Raw genomic sequence first — 20,029 nt, 5'->3', positions numbered from 1 at the left:
CACGTCCTAAATGTGCTACAAAGGACCAGTCACAGAAAGGGATTTATGACAGATTATTGTGCAATTCAACATGCAGATGCTTAGAGCCACCTAGAAGGCACAGTGAAGGAGGTGGGGCAGGGTCCCCAGCTAGGGCCCAAACACCCGCTCTGTCGCTGCCGTCTCGGCAGATAGAACTCACCTAGCCCCGTGCCTCCTGCGGCCCTTGTGACCCAGGGACGGGCTTCGTAGTTCTGTTTAACTTCAATGAATTTGAATCTTAACACTGAAGGGAAATTTAGTCATCGGGAAACTGGAACGACTTGGGTGTGGGATGTACGTTTCCAGCTCAATTTTGCAAAATCTAAACCAAGTATTTCCAGTGAAAATGTCGCATCCAAATTGAGATGTGTTTTAAGTGTAAAACACACCAGCTTTCAAGAAGCGCATGAAAAGGAGTGGAACACCCCAGTCAGGACCTTCCTGTGTCAGTCACACGTGGCGTTCGGTTATCCTGCATCTGCTGAAACGTCGTCAGGATAAATCTTACCTGTCTGTCCGCTCACTGGGCAAGGCCAGGAGCAGGTGGCGTCCCACCTTGCTGGCAGCTCACTGGCAGCCCCTGTGTACACTCTGTCCCGCAGATGCAGCTGGGCCCTCACAAACTGGACACGGGCGCCAAGCTGGACTTGTTCAGCAGACCCCCTGCCCCGGGTGTGTTCGCCGGATTCCACTACCCGCAGGACCTGGCCCGGCCCCTCCTCTCCAGCTCAGGTAAGGCGGCCTGGCTCGTGGGCGCTGGGGGCTCGGCCACCGTGCAGGCCGGGGGACGGCCGGGCGGAGGCGTTCTCACCTTTTCCCTCCGGCTGCTCGGGCAGCGTTCTTGTTTCTCCGGCCGTAGCTCGTGGGATCTGGCAGCCTTGCCCTCCTCGAGCTTCTCCCCCTGCGGAGACTCCCCCCCACCCCCAGCCGACCTGAGCCCCGCGTGGACTCTGGCCAGGATGCCCTCCTCTCTGGGGCGTCCTTCCCGCTGTCCCTCCCAGGAAGGGTCTGGCTTTTCTCTCGGAACCCGTGTGCTCGCCCCCGCCCCGCCCCCCAGCAGCCGCGCCACAGCCTTGCGGCGTCAGGGTCCCTGGGACTACCCCAGGCTCGCAGTGCTCCCAGGACTCGGCACACATCACACTCCAGCCCCGGCTGTATGCGTTGCAGCCTCGGCCAGGAAGAGGGGGAGGGTGGGAATGGGTGGGTGTCTCCCGAGCACTGCCCCAGGGGCCCCAGGACGCACTTCATTCCCCAGCGAGGAGCCATGACAGCAGGGCGAGGCGCTGTCTCCCAGAGGAGCTCGTGGAGACCCACTGCCCAGGGTTCTTACTGGGGGCCGTTCACGTAGGCAGCTCTGCCTGCATGGACCAAAACCCGGAATCCCAGAAGGAAAGCAGGTGCTCACACAGACCACCTTGTTTGCACAAGCAACTGAGCTTCCGTGCGGCCTTCCTATCAGAGGGAAGCGAGAAACCTGCTGGAACCCGAGTTCCCAGGCGCCAAGGGCAGTCGAGCAGCAGGCCTTTCCGAGGTCAGCGGCCTTGAGCCCTCGCTCCGGGGCTGCTGCTGCTTCCTCCCCAGCTGTCAGGCCCTCAAAGGACGTCACCTCCTCAGAGAGCCCTCCCTGACTGCTCCTCGGACACCTCCCCCCGCCCTCCTCCAAGCTCATGTACGCTCACCCCCACCCGCTGCCCCTTGCACATGGACACGTGGTCCATGCGGGCAGCCTGTCGGCGCACTGGCACGACGGGTGTCACGCTGGCCGTCTTGGTGAGCGTGGCACCTCTTCCCAGCCCTGGCTCCACCACCCTGATGGCCTCCAGACCCCAGCCAGGCGTCAGGGCCCCTCAGAAAGCAGAGGGCCTCCCATCTGGGCCAGAGCCCACAGGCTGTGGCCTGGGCCCCTCTGTGCTCCTCACCCACCCACGGCCCTGTCGATACACCACCCTCTTTAGCCCTGGGGCCAGCTGGCTTCCGAACTTTGACTTAAGGTCGCTTGGAGGTGAGGTCAAGTTTCTAGCTGGGAGCTCTCTGGGGACTCGAACCTGCGTGTGTGTGGGTGGAGGAGCCCACCTGTGACGCACACAGCGCACCACTGTTGGGGTCCCCACAGGTGGAGGGAGCTGGAGGGACACGAGGGGGCGCCGTCACTGGTCTCACCAGGCACTCACTTCTAGGCTACAGGATGGGGCACCCTAAGCAGCAGAGTCGGCCCCTGACTCAACAGGCCCCGTCCCCAGACTGGGCCTACCGGCTGCCCTCCAGGTTCGGTCCTGAGGGGCGTCGGGGGAGCCGGGGCTGTTGCCATCGTGACGCTTGTGGACTGTGGCCTGCAGCCAGGGGACACCACAGGACGAGCTGCGGCCTCTGGCAGCCGTGACTCGGGCCAGTGTCCGTCAGCACCCAGGCCGCACCCACTGTTACGTGACCGGAACCGTAGCTCTGGTCGGAAACTCCAGGGCCGCTGGCTTCGGGAGAGCCCCCTGAAGGCTCGATCGCAGGCCGTGTCTCTGCCCTTTTTCCTCTGGGGGCTCCACTGCTGTCAGCACCTGCCTCTCTGCTCCACCCCCTTGGGGTCCCTCAGGCTCCGGGGAGATGAAAGCCCACCTCCTACCTGGTCACATGCCTGCAGTGGGAGGAACAGCTGCCCAGGGCGCACCCACCCTTGGAAGGAGCCGCAGTCGAGGCCCCGGGTGCACTCCGGCTTCCATCAACCTGTCCCCCTCTCAGGTGCTGCCCATCCCACCACCAACCTGTTCGGACCCTCAGCGCATCCTGGCAGCTTCCTGCCCACTGGTCACTTGACGGGTAGGTGCCCCTTGAGGTCCGTGCGGTCTGGCTGGCCTGTGCTGACCTCAGGGCTGGGGGGATGCAGGTGGGTGGGGAGATGACCCCAAGAACCGGGTACCCCTCCGATTGCGGAGGTAGCACCTGCCAGCTTCGGGAGCCACGGGGTGGGGGGAGGGTCCGGTGCACACGTGGAGACCCCTGAGCCCTCGTTACCCCCACAGACCCTTTCAGCAGATCAAGCACCTTCGGGGGCCTGGGGAGCCTGGGCAGCAACGCCTTCGGAGGCTTGGGCAGCCACGCGCTGAGTGAGTGACTGCGTCCCCCCCCCCGCCCGCGCATGCGCCGTCACTTCGCGCACGGGCACGCGCATGTGCTTTCTGCGCGCACGCCTGCGTGGGGTGGGGCCGCCCTGACGCCGGGCGCACGGACCCCTTTTGCCGGCTCCTTGGGGCACGTGCGGGTCTGAGGTCGGGAATCTCCGTGTGTGTGCGCCTTCCTAGCAACGCTGCCTCACGCTCCCACCGCCACCCACCCCCCAGCTCCCGGTGGCAGCCTCTTTGCCCCCAAGGAGGGCCCCACGCTGCACGGCCTGCCCAGCCCCCGCGAGGCCTGGAACCGGCTGCACCGGGCGCCGCCCCCGTTTCCCACGCCACCCCCGTGGCCTAAGCCTGTAGACGCCGAGCAGGTCTCAGCCCTGACCAACCACGACCGAGAGCTGGACAAGAGCAGGGAGGAGCGGTGAGTGGGGACCCTCCGCTCTCCCATCCTGCCGGCTTCCCGCCCCCGCAGCCCTTAGGCAGCTCAGCGGAGCCGCGCGTACCTGCCCGCGGGGCGCACTGAGCTCTGCCCTCAGTTTCCTTGGTTGGGAGGCTGTGAAGTTTGCATCCTCAGGGCCCGGGAAGACTAGGGGAAGGGAACCCCACACCCAAGCACTCTCCATTCTGTCTGCACAGAGGACCCTTGCTGGTGCAGGGTCTGGGCAGGCACCATCCAGGGCGGGGCTTCACTCCCTCCGAGGCCTTGGCAGGGACCGTGGGCTTGTGGACCACAGCGGGGCCTCGAGGGAGCTCAGATCAGCAGGGCAGAGAATGCCGTTGCACGCTGCAGGGGGCCGCTGAGCCACCAGGGGGCCCGAGTCTGGGAGGTACACCTGTGGGCAGGTGGATGGGGGCTGAGCTTGTGCGTGCTTCCCTACCCCCAGCCCCATGCGTTGCAGAGCTAGGCCAGGGCAGGGGAGGTGGTAGCCACGTTCTCAGGTCAACGGCAGAGGCTGGGGCTTGAGTGTTCTTGAGTCGTGGCCCGCCACGTGGACTGGAGCAGAGGGCTCCCTGTCCGGCCCTTCCACCCAGGTCCTGTCCCCCCAATCCTGAATGTGGAGCATTTCACTCATGGGTAGTGCTGCGTGCCAGGCACTGGGTGCACAGGGTGGAGCTTGAGGCAGAGCAAGGAGAGAGAGGAGACGACCTAGAATCAGCCTGGAAGACGGTGGGGATGTGTCGCAGAACCCAGGAAGGGTGCCAGGGAGCAACCCAGGGCCTGCCCACCTCCTACAGCCACAGCACTGTCGCCACAGCGGGTCAGGAGCCCGGGGAGTTGCAGGTCCCCCATGGGGATCTCAGAGTCAAGCGGGTGGGGCTCGAGTAGAGTGATGGTGGCCAGGTGCAGCACAGGGTTGGTCAGGGGGCCGGGGGACCTGGGGACTCCCAAGGGGAAAAGGAGCCTCGGATCTGACCCAGTCAAGCCCAGCTGCCCTCCCAGCCTTTCATCAAGGTGGGGGCCGTGCCCATCGTGCTCCCAGCTCAGGGGCAAAAGACTAATAAAAAGTACAGGGTGAAAAAAAACACAACAGGGTGGCACCTCGGCAGGCTGGGTGAGAAGCAGCCTGCAGTGGGGTGGATGGAACTATGGTGACCGCAGCCAGGCCACACGCTCCACATGAGGAAGGATTTGCAGGACCCTGTCCCTGCAGCAGGTCTGGGGCATGGGTGGAACTGCCCTAAGTTTCTCAGCGAAGGACTTGTCCGGGCTCAGGGGCTCCCCGTGGAGTGCTCTGCGGTTCCGCTGCAAAGTCGGTGTCCGTGGTGCTTGTGGAGGGGAAACAGGCGTGGGGTAACTCTCGTGGGGACGTGGGTTGTGGTCACCACGTGTTGACGGAGTCTCACTAGCAATGATTCCACGGGAGGCGGGGGTGCTAAGCGGACCCCACACGCACGCACGCAAGGACCCTGAGGTCACTACGGCGGGCAGTGGCCTCGTCGCGTTGAGGTGGGAGATTGGTGTCGGGGGAGCTCGCTGCAGGGTGTCCCGCCAGGCTGAGGGGGGCTGTCTTGTCGCTCCCAGGGACCTCCTGGAGAAGACGCGCCTGCTGAGCCGGACCTCGCCCGTGGCCGCCGTGGGCCACCTGGGCAGTGGCCTCCTGCTCCGCGGCCAGGGCGAGCCGGGCCGGACCGGGGAGCCTGCGGAGCGCGAGGCCGAGCCCCGCGTCAAGGAGAGCCGCTCCCCGCCCCGGGAGGACAGCGCCAAGCCCAGCAAGGCGGCCCTGGGGGACGGCCTGCGCCTGGCGGGCCTCCTGGGCCGTGAGCCGGCGAAGCCGCTCGAGGCGGCGGCCGAGCGGCCCCAGAGCGACGTGAAGGTCAAGGAGGAGCGCGGGGAGGACGGCGACGCGCCCCCGCAGCCCGGCCCGGGCCTCGCGGGCCGCGAGCGCCCAGCTTTCGCCTGGGAGCCACCGCGGGAGGCCTACCGCGGCCCCGAGCCGCCCCGCCGCGCCCCGCTCGCCCCGGGCCCCGCCGCCCTCCTCGAGCCGCCCGAGCGCCCCTACCGCGACCGCGAGCCGCACGACTACAGCCCCGAGCGCTTGAGGGAAGCGCGCCGCGACGAGCTGGAGCGCGCCCGGGCCGCGCACCTGGACGGCGCCGCGCTGCTGCCCGCGCTGGGCGCCCTGCACTACCCGCGCCTCGCGCCGGCCGCCGCCGCGCTGCACAACGGGCTCCTGGCGCGGACCCCGCCGGCCGCCGCCGCCTCGCTCGGCGCGCCGCCCCCGCTGGTGGCCGCGGCCGGGACCCCCACGCCCCCGGGGCCGCCGCGGAGCAGGACTACGCCGCTCGGGGCCCGCGCGCCCGGCGAGGCCCGCGACTACTCCCCGTCGCGCAACCCCCAGGAGGTAGAGGCGCGGTAGTGGCCGCGGGGCCGCGCTTGCCGCGCCTGCGAAGGTTCCTCCACGAACGAACGCACTGCTGTCGACTAACCTAAACGTCTGTTTCTAGAACTTAAGCACAGTTCCATCGGTCCTGGGGCGATGCTCGCTCTTCCACTCGCAGCCTGCGGAGTTGGGGGTGTCATACACAGCTCTTCTGGGGGTGGTCTTTTGTTTTCCGAGCTTGTGATGAGGCTACTGGAAAAAAAATTCAAGTTTGTACCTTTTTTCCCACAGGTGAGAAGCGTTTTTAATAGATTTGTATTTTTTTCAACTTTGTGCTCTTTAGACATTTAAATGAAACAAAAAAGACTTTTGCTTTTTAACTTTTAGTTTGCTTTTGCGATTTAATGGCCTCAGAGCCCCAGGGGGTTTTTTTGTCTTATTTATGGAGAAGAAAACGGTCATTTTGTCCAGCGCACTGTGAGGTCCCCACTCAGGCCCGGCCCTGGCCCTCCCTTGGTACTTGGAACCGAAGTTACAGATATATATTAAGATAATTAATAATGTACAAAACTTTATTTGCCTTATTATGCAGAAGTGTAGAAGGGTTTCTTTTTCGGTTTGTTTTTTTAAAAAAAACACAAACAGTGTAAATAGTCTGTTAATATAAATATATGATGTTATTAAATTCTTAATTTAGGTAGACTTTATAAAAACGGTTTCTAGAAACTCCTCTGGTTATCTGTTTAACGTGGTCACAAAAACCCACCCGCTGTCAGTTGGAAATGCCCTCAGACGTTTAACTGCAGCACCGTCCTTCAACTATGCAAGCGCTCAGGGCGGCCGGGCCGCCGGGGGGACCACGGAGCGGCCCTGGGACGTGTGTGCACCTTGTGCTGACTGTGCAGTGTCCTCGGGATCCACCCCAGACAAGTAGGGTTTGGGAGGTGAAAAGGCTAAAGGCACAAAAGAAATAACTTCTCTTCTCACGGAGGACATCAGCAGACGTTTGTCTCATGTTTTCCCACCGGCCAAGGCCTTGGCATGATTTCCTTTTGGTTTCAGTCTTACTTTCATAACCCCGTGAATGTCACCATGCCCTGTCGTCAGCGTACCTTGTTTCCTGGCATCCACACCTGTGTCCTCGGCGTTTGAGCCTTGGTTCGGCCATCTGTAGCTGTTTGCTTTCTTCGGTTCTGTATCTTCAACCCTGTGTTTCCACTGTAGACTCCGGTTATTTTAAACATTCTGTTCTCACATCAACCAATGAAGGTAAATACAGCCTTGATTTTGGATGGACAGGTGGTTGAGTGTTTTGTGGGGCTTTGTGACAGCTGGGGGTCGCGCACCCACCCTCAGTTCCTTCCCGCACCCTGGCTGCTGCCACCACCAGGGCTGCCCAGTGGAGCGCCGGCCTCGAAGTCGCCAACCTCGCCTCGCCCCGCTCCCCCAGGCCGTTCAGGCTCATCTCTCTGACCTTTGCATCTCCAGCTGGGCCTTCAACTCCGCTTTGGTCACGTGGTCCCCACCCTGTCGTCTGCCACATCACCCCCATATGGAACTTGTCCGCTGGGTTGGTCTTCTCTGTGCACCGGCTGTTGGGGTGCACGTCCAGGGCGGGGCGGGCCTTGCCCCCCGCTGCCCCAGCAGAGCAGGTGGTGGCTGTTGGAGAGGGGAGAGCTCAGGAGGGAGGGGAGCAGGGGCACAGCTGGCTGCCTCCACCCGCTGGAGGAGAAGGGCGAGGGGGCTCCTGCCCTGGCCGTGGTTTAGAAATGGGGCCCTGGCACTGTACCCCAAGTGGACTGGCCTCCTTGGGTGAGCAGCCAGGGCCTAAGCAGGGCCTCTGAGCCCATGACGGTCCCCATGGAGGGTTGGGGGTGCCCTTCATCCCCAGGGACAAGCTCCTGGTCACCGTTGCACCCTGGAGCACCAGCCAGGGGCTTCTCCAAAGGGGTTTGGTTCCCGGGGACCAGCGCCACCGGGCCGCAGTGCCTTACTCTTGCACATCTTGGTTTTCCCTGGTCTCAGTTGTAGCCTACACAGCAGAGCTTCAGGGGCACCCCGTCACCGAGTTCTCCTGTGATGGACTGGGGAGGCTCATGGCCACGCCCACCCTGGGCTGCCCCCCACCCCGCTGCAGGGTCCCTGCAGAGCAGGCAGTGAGAAGCAGAGGCCCAGCCGGCTGGCGCCCAGGGCTCTGGGACCCCACCCATAGGTGTAGTTGCAGGGTGGGTGCAATTCAGGGTCTGCCCTTGACCAAGATCACTTGGGAGTCCAGGGATATCAACGTGAAGGAATAAAATACTTGAGTTAAAGCCAAAGGACACAGTCTGCACTGAACCATAGGGACCAGGGGAGTAGGCCTATGCTGCTTGCCTTTTCCCAGACAAGGGCCCCTAGCAGCATGTCACCTGCAGGGTAGTGCTGGTATCTGCCCTGGGGCAGGCCATCCCTAAGGGACGTCCTTTTCAAGGGATCCTGTTCTCTAATGGAGTGTCATCCAGAAGGGTATGATTTTTGATGGAGCAAAATCAATAACGGAATTTGCCCACTGGGGGCGCCCTCCGTGCTGGCTCATCACCCAACAACGGCCGTAGTCTACGAAAGTGGCCCATAGGGACCGTTGTCTGTAAGGCAGCACCAACCTCCAGGGACCCACAGTCCACGCTGGAGTGCCACCCCCTAGGAAGCGTCTGTGAAGTTAAATGATTGTCAAAATTTTTCAATAAAAGGATTAAAAGATAGAATTTATAGTTTATAAAATCCCCTAGAAGGTAAAACAAAAAGTGAGTTGAAAATGTGAGAAAAGGTGAACGACTTAGATGGCCTTTCCAGGATGTCCCTCATCCAACTAATAGAATTTGGGCGGCGGGGAGAAAGCTAAGTGCAGTGGGACATTTTAAAGGAGCGATTTTAAAACATCCTGGCCAAATACCAGTCAAGAAAAAGACGTATCAGACACGCAAGGATTCAGACATACATTCATTCCCTGCGTCTCTTCTTTGCAAGCCACTGGAAGAAATATTCCGGTAAAATAAGGGTGTAAACCACGTGAAAGAGAAAGAGAGGGGCCCAGGAGGTCGCCCTCCTGGCCCAGGAAGCAGGTGGGAAGCCTTGGGGGAGGCTGTGAGCACAGACTTTGCTGCTGTGCTTGCAGACAGTTTCTCTATGTGAACTTTAGGGTTAGCTTGTCAAATTTTGTTAGTTTTTTCCTGTCACTTTTATATTGGGATAGCATTGGATTTATAGACAGGTTTGGGAGGAATTGACACTTTTACAATGTTGATCCTTCCTGATCCACCACAGGACTCTCACTGATGTATGTAAGTTTCCTTTCCGGTCTCTTGGTGAAGGTCTCAATTCTCTTCCGCTGTCTCGCAGCTTCTCGCGTGTACTCCTCGGTGCTGCCGCTTGCGGTAAAGCTGCGTGTCGCGCTGCTCATTACGACAGTGCGGAGTAGCTCCTGGTTCGCGTGTCTGCCGTGGGTCTCTCTCCCTTCCTGTGGCATCGGTGCTGCTCGCCGAGCACCCCGCAGCCTCCAAGTGCACAGGAGGGCTGTACCACTGGCCCCCGTGTGTGGGCGGAGCTGTGGGACTCGCCCTGGTCTTCGTCAGCCGCGGAAGGGCATAAGCTGCTTCTGAGCAGGGACGCTCGATCGCTGGTGTGGCGTCCCCCGGGGCCTCGGCAACCAGGACTGTTCCCAAGCGGGCTGCACTGTGGGGCTCGTGGTGGGAAAGCACAGAGCAGAGCCCTGAGACGTGGGGCTGTCCATCATGGCAACACAACCGGACCTCTCCTGACCAAGGTACTGACCAAACCTCCTACCAGTTCCAACGGCCTTTCTGTTGGTTCTCTTACTTTCCAGGTAGACTGGGAGGTCGTCTTCAGGCAGGAGCAGTCTGGCTGTCCTCCAGCATCTTCTCGCTGTCCCCTCGTGCTGTCCCCTCGTGCTGTCCGTATATAGTGGGTAGTTTGATGTTAAGTCACCAGGTTTTCTTCGTTAGCTCACTTTTTAAAAATTTTAAATCAGACACAGGTGTTCAATATCTGTTAGCTGGCCGTGTGGGTTTTCTCTTTGAGTCGGATAACGTCACACATGGCACAAACAGCTGTCCTGACGCTGAACCGCCTTTGTGCTTACACACTCAAGTTCTTGCGAAATGGCCAAGTCTGACCAAGCAAACCCGTGCTCTTCCGCTTGACCCTCGCTGCCTTGAGCCAGGCACTCAATTTTAAAATGGTTTTGTAAGTTGCACACTTGACCACTTTAACCCAACAGGTGTGGTGTTTTTGTTTGTGTTTTTTTTTTGGCTGCATTGGGTCTTTGTTGCGGTGCGCGGGCTTCTCATTGCGGTGGCTTCTCTTGTTGCGGAGCATGGGCTCTAGGCGCCCGGGCTTCAGTAGTTGTGGCGTGGGGGCTCAGTAGTTGTGGCTCGTGGGATCAGTAGTTGTGGCGCACGGGCTTAGTTGCACTGCGGCATGTGGGATCTTCCCGGACAAGGGCTCAAACCCGTGTCCCCTGCGTTGGCAGGCGGATTCTTAACCGCTGCGCCACCAGGGAAGTCCCTCAACAGCTCTTTGGTGACCAAATTTTATTCTGCTTCTCCGAGTCCTGAGGAGGAAGTTGAGACTTAGTTTCCTGTGCCTCCGTGGCCGTTTAACGCGTTGCCTGGCAACCTTGCCGCCATCTTTCTGAGGATGTCGCGTTCATCTGTGACCACATCTGTCCCCCAAAGAGGTCCCGGCGAGCCTGCCCCCGGCCAGGCAGGGGCACTGACCTTTTCTGATTTTAGGGGGTAACCCGTCTCTTCAGCATTACTACCTGGTTTCAGAGACAGTTTGGGCAGTTTTTATCTTCCTGGGAATGGGTCTGCTCTCTGAGGAATGTGGGCGCATCAAGCGAATGGGTCCACACAGCACGCTTCTTCCAGTTTTTACAACTGTCTTTCCTCTGAGACTGTTGTCTTTCACGTTCCTCGGGCTCACCGGTGTCTCCTCTTTCGTCAGTCAGACTCTCAGAGGTTTGTCTCTTCTATTATATTTTGCAAAAGCCAAACTTTGGGTCTTCCCTCCCTCCCGTGCCCCTCACGCCCGCAGGACGCAGCGCCCCCGCCCTCCTTCTCCCCAGCAAACCTCCCAGTGCTCGGGGCTCCCTGCCCGCGGGTCCTGCAGGGCCCACGCCGCCCCCGAGGCTCCAGCCGCCGGCGCTCGCCGCATCGGTACCACAAAGCGCCCGCTTTCTCTCCAGCCACGTTACCGTAGCCACAAAGCGCTTCCAGGGGCATGCTTGCGCTCAGCCCGCAGCACCTCGGGGATCAGCCACCTAGAGACTTAATCCGAAACCCTACCCAGGGAGCCGACACCTCTTGTCACTTCTCATCAGAGTTTTGGGGGAGACCACGCGGAGTGTCTCCAGTGACGGCCACTTGTCCCGAGCGCGAAGCTCCCATCCCCTGACCGTCTCCCCATCGTGGCCCCGCGTCCCGGGGAATTATCGATAGTTTAGTGACCCACTGGGCTTTAAGCCAGAGCTTCGTAGCGCAGGAAGTGGCCGCGCTGAGCAGTGACCGCCAGGCAGAGCCTGCAGCAGGGAGGCGGCTTCACCCCTCCCCACGCAGATAGAGGGACGGCACCGACCGTTCACAGGCGGGGCGGCCGCGGGCCACGGGCTCGGCCTTGCTCGGCGCTGGACGCCTGCCAAAGTGTCAGGGGTCTGAGGGGGCAGTTTCCGTCTGGGGAGATGAGAATTTGTGGAGATGGTGGTGGACGGTCGCTCAGTGCGAATGTACTGAATGCCCCTGGGCTGTGCGCTTAAAATGGCTGAGAGAGAAATTCTTATGTCGTGTGTGTTTTACCACAGTTTTTCAAAAATTGCATTCTGTGACTACAGAATAAGAAGTTTGGGGGAAGAAAAAAAGTCAGGAAAACTGTAGACCCACTTCCTGCCCACTGCGGACAGGCGTCCGCAGCATTTTGCGTGTGAACTTGGGGGCGAGGAGGCCTGGGGGCACCCGTGGAGACCGCTTTCTCGTCTGCAGAGGAGGTCGTCCCGTCCTTCCCGTGACGTGGGAGACGTTGTGCGACTTGCTCTGGACGAAGAATCACCCAAGTCTCTTCCGCAGGGTGGTGCCCGGGACCGTGGCCCCGGGCCCCCAGCACCGCGGCAAAGTCCCCGCGGCCGCCCAGCCACCAGGCCTCAGAGGTGGGGCCACCACCATCGAGTGACCCCCGTGAGCCCCTGTGGAAAGTGGCCCTCAGATCACCTGTCGCCAGCTCCCTTGCAGACCCCCTCCTCCTGCTCTGCCTGGCCCTGGACCCGAGGTGGATCCCGGGGTCCCTCCTCCGAGGAGCCCTCGGTCTGCCATCAAATCAGGGCCGCCCAGGATGGCAGGAGGCCAGCGGGGGGGGGGGACCCGGAGGACCTTCAAGGGGACAGATGAGAACCCCACCCGGGGCCCCTCCGTGAACCGCCGCTTCCTCTCCCTCCCTTCCCAGGGCCTGGGGCCCGGCAGCTCTTCCCACCCATCTACGGTGTTTCTAGAACGACTTGGAGGGTGTCACGGGCTGAACTGTGTCCCCAAGATTCACAGGTGGAAGCCCTGACCCCGGGACGTCAGGATGTGACTCTGCGTGGAGACGGGGCCTTTAAATGTGTGACTGAGGGAGAACGAGGTCATTAGGGTAGGGCCGAATCCCACAGGACGGGCGTCCTGAGAACAGACACAGGGAGCACCACGTGGGGACACGGGGAAGACGCGGCGCCCACGCCGCCCCGAGGCTCTGTCAGCCGTGCGCGCGGGGGCAGCTCGCCCCGGACACCACGTTCTCCGAGGAGTGCCCGGCCTCGAGGGGAGCAGGCTCTCCTGGAGGGGGAGGAGCGCGGGCTCCGGCCGATCCCCGCGAGAGGGACCCCCCCCCCGCGCCAGGAATCCCCTCGCGTGCGGCGCTCACCCGGGCTAACCTGCGCGAGGCCTGCAGCCAGTGGGCAAACTGCTGTTTTCCTGCTGCAAAGGGGAAACGTCGGGGTCTGTCCGCATCCCGGGAGGAGCGAGCCGCTGGGGCGCCCCGGGGCCTGGCCGGCTGCCGACCCCCAGCGCCACCTGGCGGCCGCGGGCGGAACTTCCCTTGTGCCCGTGGGGTGCCGGCGGGTGGGGTCGCTGTGGGTGCATCGAAGAACAGAACCGGCAAGACGCCCGCGCGGCGGGCCCAGCGCCCCAGGAGCTGAAGCACCATGAAGCAGGCGGAGCGTCCGCAGCATCGGAAGGCCCCGCACCTGAGGACACACGGAGGGGCCGGCACTAGGGTGGCCGGGGTCCCGCTGAGAACCAGGCATCTGAGTACGGACTCGGCTAAGGGCGCCCCGTGGCTCTGCGGCGCGAGACCGGCTCCCGGAGAGGGAGGGGTCGGTGGGCAGAACCTCAGGGAACGAGGCGGGGACAAGGTCGGACACTGCTGGCCGTGCGGGGGACCCTGCGCCACAGCGAAGGTCCCGCCGCTACCCCAGAGTCTCCAGAATATTTTGAGCTAAGGAGAGCGATCCTTCTGGTTTTGCTGGGTTTATTTTATTTATTTATTTTTGGCCTTGCTGGGAGCGGCGCCGGGCGGGCATGTGGGATCTTAGTTCCCCAACCGGGGATTGAGCCCGTGCCCCCGCCAGGGGAAGTCCCGGTTTTGTTGTTGTTGTTATTTATTTATTTATTGGCTGCGTTGGGTCTTCATTGCTGCACGTGGACTTTCTCTAGTTGCAGTGAGCGGGGGCTACTCTTCGTTGCGGTGCGCGGGCTTCTCATTGCGGTGGCTTCTCTTGTTGCGGAGCACGGGCTCTAGCCGCGCGGGCTTCAGTAGTTGTGGCTCGTGGGCTCTAGAGCGCAGGCTCAGTAGTTGTGGCGCACGGGCTTAGTTGTAGTTGCTCTGCGGCATCTGGGATCTTCCCGGACCAGGGCTTGAACCCGTGTCCCCTGCAGGTGGATTCTTAAGCACTGCGCCACCAGGGAAGTCCTGTTTTGTTGTTTTTAAAGAACGAGCTGCAGTCACTCTGGGATCCACTTCCCGCCCACTGGGATAGGACCAAGAAGACAGACCATAAGCAGCGTCGTGCAGGGTGTGGGCAAAGCGCCTGTGGGAGTGTGATAGGGCGCGGGTGCTGTGGAGAGCAATCTGGCATTTCCTAAGAGGTGAGACGTGGAGTAACTGTATGAGCCAGAGTCCCACTCCTGGTACAGGCCCAGAGAATTAAAAACCTGTGTCCACAGAGGACGTGTATAGGAGTGTGCACAGCAACTTTACTCAGAAGAGTCAGAAATGGAAAGAACCCGCGTGTCCCTCCACGGATGCCGGTAGACAGCATGTAGTTGCAGCCACGCGGTGGAATGTTACTCAGCCACAAAAAGGAGCAAAGTTCTGCCTCACTTGACAGCGTGGATGAGCCTTGAGAGCATCGTGATCCGTGAAGGAAGCCACAGCGGCCCCGGATCGTGTGAGTCCGTCTCCACGGAGCGTCCTGAGCAGGCAAAGCCGCAGAGACGGAAGGTGGACGAGTGGTGGCCTGCGGGGGAGAGGGCGGCCTGGCGGACGCTGGACGGAGCCCCGAGGCCTGCCCGGCCTCCTGCAGACTCGCCCGCCCAGAGGACCCTGGGGGGAGGGGGGCGCCCTGCGGTGAACCTCGACCCACGACCCACGGGCGGCCCCGACCCCAGGGCTGGTCCAAGCGTCCTCTCCTTGCCCATCTCCCCAAGAGCCCTGCATGCCAAGCGGCCAGCCGCGGGGGTCCTCAGCTTGTGGCGGCTGCCTGTTTCCTCACGTCCGTCCTGCTTCCCTGCCTCACAAGCTCAAACACACCAGCGTCCCCAGGGCTCCACCAGATTCGTTTCACGTGGGGCTCACGAGCGACAGTAAAGTCTCCCCAAGTCGGGTGAGCCGTGAGGAAAGCCACAGACTGACGCACCCCTCACAACCGGGGCCTGGCCTCTCGTCGCCCCCGGAAGCCCTGCTGCGGCCAGTCGTGCCGCCCCCAGCCTGCAGCCTCTTCTGGAGAATCGCGTGGATGGGGCCTCGCGGGCGTGGCCTCTGAGGCCGCTCCTCCTCGGGCGGCGGGGCCTCCCGTCCGGGGATGCACCACGTTTGTCCACTCACGCAGCAGCGTCAGGAGCAAGAATGAAGAGCTTGAGCGGGTCAGGGTGCGACACAGGTGTTCAGCGCACCTGGTGAGTGTGTGCGCGGCCGCCCCCCGCTGCTCGCGAGGCCGCCGACGTCCCGTCCGCCGCGGGTGCCCCAGGCTCTGCAGCCTGGCGGCCCTTGGTCCGTCTAATCACAGGCTGGACGTCAGCCTGCTCTGCGTTTCCCTCGGGGCTAACGATGGTGGACCAGCTTTCTCGTGCGTCTGAGCTGTCTGTATATTGTCTTGGTGAAATGTCCGTTCAAATTTTTTGTCTTGTTTTTAATTGGGTTTTTTTTTTTAATTTATTTATTTTTGGCTGCGTTGGGTCTTCATTGCTGCCTGCAGGCTTTCTCTAGTTGCAGCGAGCAGGGGCTTCTCTTGTTGCGGAGCACAGGCTCTAGGCACACAGGCTCAGTAGTTGTGGCACGTGGACTCTAGAGCGCAGGCTCAGTAGTTGTGGCTCACGGGCCTAGTTGCTCCGTGGCATGTGGGATCTTCCCGGACCAGGGCTTGAACCTGTGTCCCCTGAATTGGCAGGCGGATTCTTAGCCACTGCGCCACCAGGAATGTCCCTTAATTGAGTTGTTTTCACTTAACTTTTGAGAGTTTTTTGTATAGTCTGGATCCGAGTCCTTTGTCAGATGTGTCATTTCTTCTCGTCTGTGGCTTGTCTTTTCATTCTCTTAACTGTGTCTATCACAGAACAAAAGTTTTTAATTTTTATGAAATCCAATTTATCTAATTTTTCTGTTATGTGTGGTGTTTGGTCATGACTAAGACCTCTGTCTAATCCAAGATCATGAAACTATTCTCCTCTTTTTCTTCTAAATGCTTTACAGTTTTATGTTTTACGTTTAAATCTATTCTTTTTTTAAAAAAAACAACTATAATTTGTGGCTTACCTGGCTTGTTCTCACTATTAGGGTGGGAGCGACGGCTTCTCATGACTTACTCTGCAAGTACTGTCATAGTCATCTCCAGCCCAGGAGGAGCAGGCAGAAGCGGGGAGGCACAGGGTGGAGAATTGTTTTAGCAGAGCCCAGAAAAGCAGCCTGGTGTCTGCGGGGTGGGTGCTGGGCACAGAGGAAGGTGACAGTGACATTTCTGGCACTCTGGGTGCAGAGGAGCGGCTCTGGTGTTTGCCCCGAGAAGCCACCAGAGGGAACAGTTTCTAGATCAGCCAGCACTTCTGCTCCAGGGGAAGGTGGGACCAGTGGGAGCCCCCTCCAGGGGTCTTTAGCGGGCTCCAGTGTCCTCACTGCGCCATCCGCAAGGTCAGGGGAGCCTTTCCAGTTGGAACGGCCAACTGATGACTTACCTGCAGTGACCAGTCATCTGTGTGCGCCTGCGGGGGGGGGACGTGTCTGCACCTGCCCTTTCCTCTGGGGAGACTCGGTCTCTGGTGAAGGGGGCTCCTTAGGACGGTGCTGAGCTGAGACCCGGTGTCTCCACGTCCACAGAAACACTCACTCAGTCGGGAGGTTTGCTGATGCTAAGTTATCACCTCGAGGTTCCAGTAGGGGCCACCCGGATGCGGGCGGTCTCAGGAGTTCACAGCTAGACGTCTGATACCTGCAGGTTTTCACCATCCCGGGAAGAGCAGCCTGAACACGTGCGGGGCTCAGGGTCCAGGCAGGTCTCCAGGGCACAGACCGGGTCCAAGTCACTAGAAGACACAGCAAAATTAGGAAACGCACGGGGAGACGCAGCCTTCGGGCAGCTGGATTGTAAGGGCCACACTGTCCTCGGGACCGACAGTCCGCGCCTCTGGGCGAGGCTGCCGGCGGAGCGGCCTGGTTGTCTCCGACACCCTCGGGACACCCGTGGACTCACTGTCGTGGCACCTCTGCACCCACCGCCGCTCTGGGTGCTGACGGGCCAGGTGGGCGTGCTCAGGAAGCTCTGGCTCTCACCCTCGGGGCCCCGACACACCTTTTCCGTCAGACTGCAGTCACGGGTCCCGGAGTCTGAGCTCGGGCACCAGAGTGTTGTCTCCCAGCCGCTCGCCGTGCCCCTCCGGTCACCGTGCCCCACCTCCCTCTGCGGCCCCTCTACCCCGTCCTCCGTGGTGTCTTCAGGTCCTGCGTCCTGGGGGGCCGCCTCACTGAGCTCCTTCTTCTGGGGAAGGTGATGGGGGGGAGGCCCCCGAGACAGTCCTTCCCTTCGTCCAGCCCCACAGGAGTGAGTCCCGGTGCTGCCCCGTCCCATGGGTCCGCCCCCCGCCGCTGTGCTGGCCCTTCCCCGGGCATCCAGCGCTGTGTCCTGCTGCGACCCTGGTGGACCTGAGAACCCACCCCCCGTGACCCGTGCCCTTTTCTGACGCCTCATCCGGGCTCTGCTTCAGGAAACGGGAACAGAGGCCGATCTGCAGAGGCAGTTGGCGGCCTCTCCTGGGAGGGGACACACCACTTCCAGGTCACTGCCCGCCCGCCCGCCCGCCCTCAGGCCAGTCGCTGGAGTTAGCCCCACAGGCGGGCTGGACCCGGTTCCAGGACTCACCCAGGGCAGGCGCTGGACCAGGACGCCGCTCCGGGGGACGCAGCGGTGTGGGTCGACCTCGTTCGGCTGGACGCAGCACTTGCTGCGGCACTCGCCGTGGTCCGTGCAGTAGTCCCCGTTGGGCTGGGGGCAGCGGTCAGAGCCAGCAGGCGCCCCCCTCCGGCCCCGCGGCCCTTGGCCTCAGCTTGCACCACGGCACGCACTGCAGGAAGATGGTCTTGGCCGTGCAGTACGTCTGCAGCCCGTAGCTGCTGGTGACGCAGCAGCCGCTCCAGCACTCCGTGTGGTCCAGGCAGGTGTGCCCGTTCGGCTACGGGAAAAGGAGACCTGGTCCCTTCTGCCAGGCCCCCAGCCCTCCTTCCCAGGGTCCGCCCTCCCTGGCCTCTCGCCCCTCGCCGGCCCGGGCAGGGCACACCTTCTGCCAGGACAGGCACTGCTGGAAGACGGCCTGGGGGCTGCAGAACTTCTGGGAACTCAGGCTGTTGATGACGCAGCCGCCGCTCTGGCACTCTGAGTACTCCTCGCAGGCCTCCCCGATGGCTCCCCCCCCGTGCCCGCCGCAGCCCCGTGTTCTCCCCCACCCTGCAAACTTGGCTCGCCCGCCTGACACTGTGCTGGAACATCCGCAGACCACGGGGGTCCAGAAGACGGAGAGCCGGGGGAGGGAGGCAGAGGGTAAACTGAGGCACAGAGGACAGAAGAGGCGGCTGTGCGGCCGAGCAGCAGGCAGGGAGGGGTGCCACGAATGAAGCTTCCAGCCCCTCCCCACGCTCTCACGTTTTACAGGTGAGACGCTGCGGCTCAGAGAGGGTAGGTGACCTGCCCGGGATCACAGAGCCAACAAGGAGTTGGACTGAAGCCCAGGCCTGCCGCCCGCCCACCACCTGTGAGGGGCCCTCCACTCGGCTCTCAGAAATCTCCTTCACAAGCTCAAAACTACTGAGGGTCCCAAAGAGCCGCTGTTCCGCGTTTACTGTTCTGGGTAAGTCACTTCAGCTCTCAAGGGCTGAGAATAAAGGCGTCTGGGCTCAGGGTCGGGGCGGCCCAGCGGGTGAGACCCGAGGACAGAGGAGGAGCCGCCCAGAGACCAAGCAGACAGGAGGGCCCCGGGGAGGGGGCCGTGCGGCACGGAGTCCTCCCTGCTGCTCCTGTGCAGGGGCCACCGCGGACGAGGCAGGACGAGGGGATCAGGGCGGTGACACACAGCCCCCAGGACAGCCAGGTCGCGTTGTCTCCGCTGGCACACCACGATGCACACGAGCTGATCACTGTCGCCCCGGCACCCGCTGCCCCCTCCCCCCCGCTCCCCTGGGCCCGCCCCCTGCCATTCCACGCCGCGCCGGGTCCCTGGAGCAGCTTCTGTCCCAGGTCGCAGGGGCCACTGGACTGGGTACTTGGCGCCAGGCCTGGGTGTGAGTCAGGAGTCAGCTGTCCCGGGGGCCTGAGAGCCTTGGGAGGCGGGCGCGCTCACAGGCTGGGCGTGGGAGGGGGGACAGAAGAGGGAGCACAGAGCCGGGGCAGGAAAGCGGGCTGGGAGCCAGGGGCCCCGCGGGCCTGGGTGCGGGCAGCCCTGCACTGTGCAGCGACAGGGGGCAGGGACGTGTAGCTCACCTTGTGGGACCGTGGCAGGTGCGTCCCCCGCGTCGTCACCAGGGTCGCGGGCCGCAACCAGAGCAGCAGCAGACGCCCAGTGCTGGCCGTGGCGCGTGGCCTGTTGGCCCCCGAGAGGCCCCGCCCGCAGGGCTCCTGCCCCTCCCCTTCCCAGGCTTTCTCCATCCAGATGGATTTTTAAACATGAATAGTCATTGTTTTCTTAGAGGGGTTTTGTTTACAAGATTGGGCAGGAAGTGCAGAGAGTTCCCGTACATGCCCCTGCCCCGCCTCCGTTTCCATTATCAGTATCTTAGCCGGTGTCATACATTTGCTGCAATCCATCCAGCGATTTTGATAATTATTATAAACCAAAGCCCACCGTTGCATGAGGGTTCGGTCTTGGTGTTGTACATGCGATGGGCTTGGACACACGTATGAAGTGTACCTACGCTTGAGAATCATATGGGGTCGTTTCACTGCCCAGAAACTCCTCTGTGCTCTGCCTGTTCCTACCCCAGCCCTGGCACCGCCCACCCCGACCCTGATCCCTTCACGTCCCCATGGCTGTGCCTTTTCCAGACCGTCCCAGGGTTGCAGCTGTGCAGTGTGTCACCTTTCAGGTGGCTTTTCCCACTTCCTAATATGCACCTGAGGGTCCTCTGTGTCACTTTAGGGCTCGGTAGCAAATTTCTCTTTATCACTGAGTGGAAAATGTATTTTCAACAGCCTTTCTCTGGGGAGCGATCGAGCCCTTTATTGGTTTAGACAAGAGCGTCTCTGAGGTTAGCGCGCCCAGAATCTCTCCTCGCTTCTCTTTTGGGCCCATCTTGGCA

The 20,029-nt window shown here is 61.6% G+C and overlaps 1 protein-coding gene across 1 annotated transcript in view; it reads left to right on the top strand.

Annotated features, from left to right (window-relative positions):
- FBRSL1 (fibrosin like 1) overlaps window positions 1-7,234 on the top strand; it is an 85,348-nt gene extending 78,114 nt beyond the window's left edge. Inside the window, exons 13-17 of the mRNA XM_082667140.1 lie at window positions 624-753; window positions 2,752-2,829; window positions 3,033-3,116; window positions 3,351-3,549; window positions 5,152-7,234. Of these exons, the coding sequence (XP_082523266.1) occupies window positions 624-753; window positions 2,752-2,829; window positions 3,033-3,116; window positions 3,351-3,549; window positions 5,152-5,986 (1,326 nt within the window). The 3' untranslated portion in view covers window positions 5,987-7,234. The remainder of the gene's footprint in view (window positions 1-623; window positions 754-2,751; window positions 2,830-3,032; window positions 3,117-3,350; window positions 3,550-5,151) is intronic.
- Window positions 7,235-20,029: the final 12,795 nt, after the last annotated feature.

Source organism: Grampus griseus (genome assembly GCF_964374135.1).
Source record: "Grampus griseus genome assembly, chromosome: 12".
NCBI classification, from domain to species: domain Eukaryota; kingdom Metazoa; phylum Chordata; class Mammalia; order Artiodactyla; family Delphinidae; genus Grampus; species Grampus griseus.
Note: the sequence above shows the minus strand (reverse complement) of the source record. Positions and strands in the feature narration are given on the sequence as shown.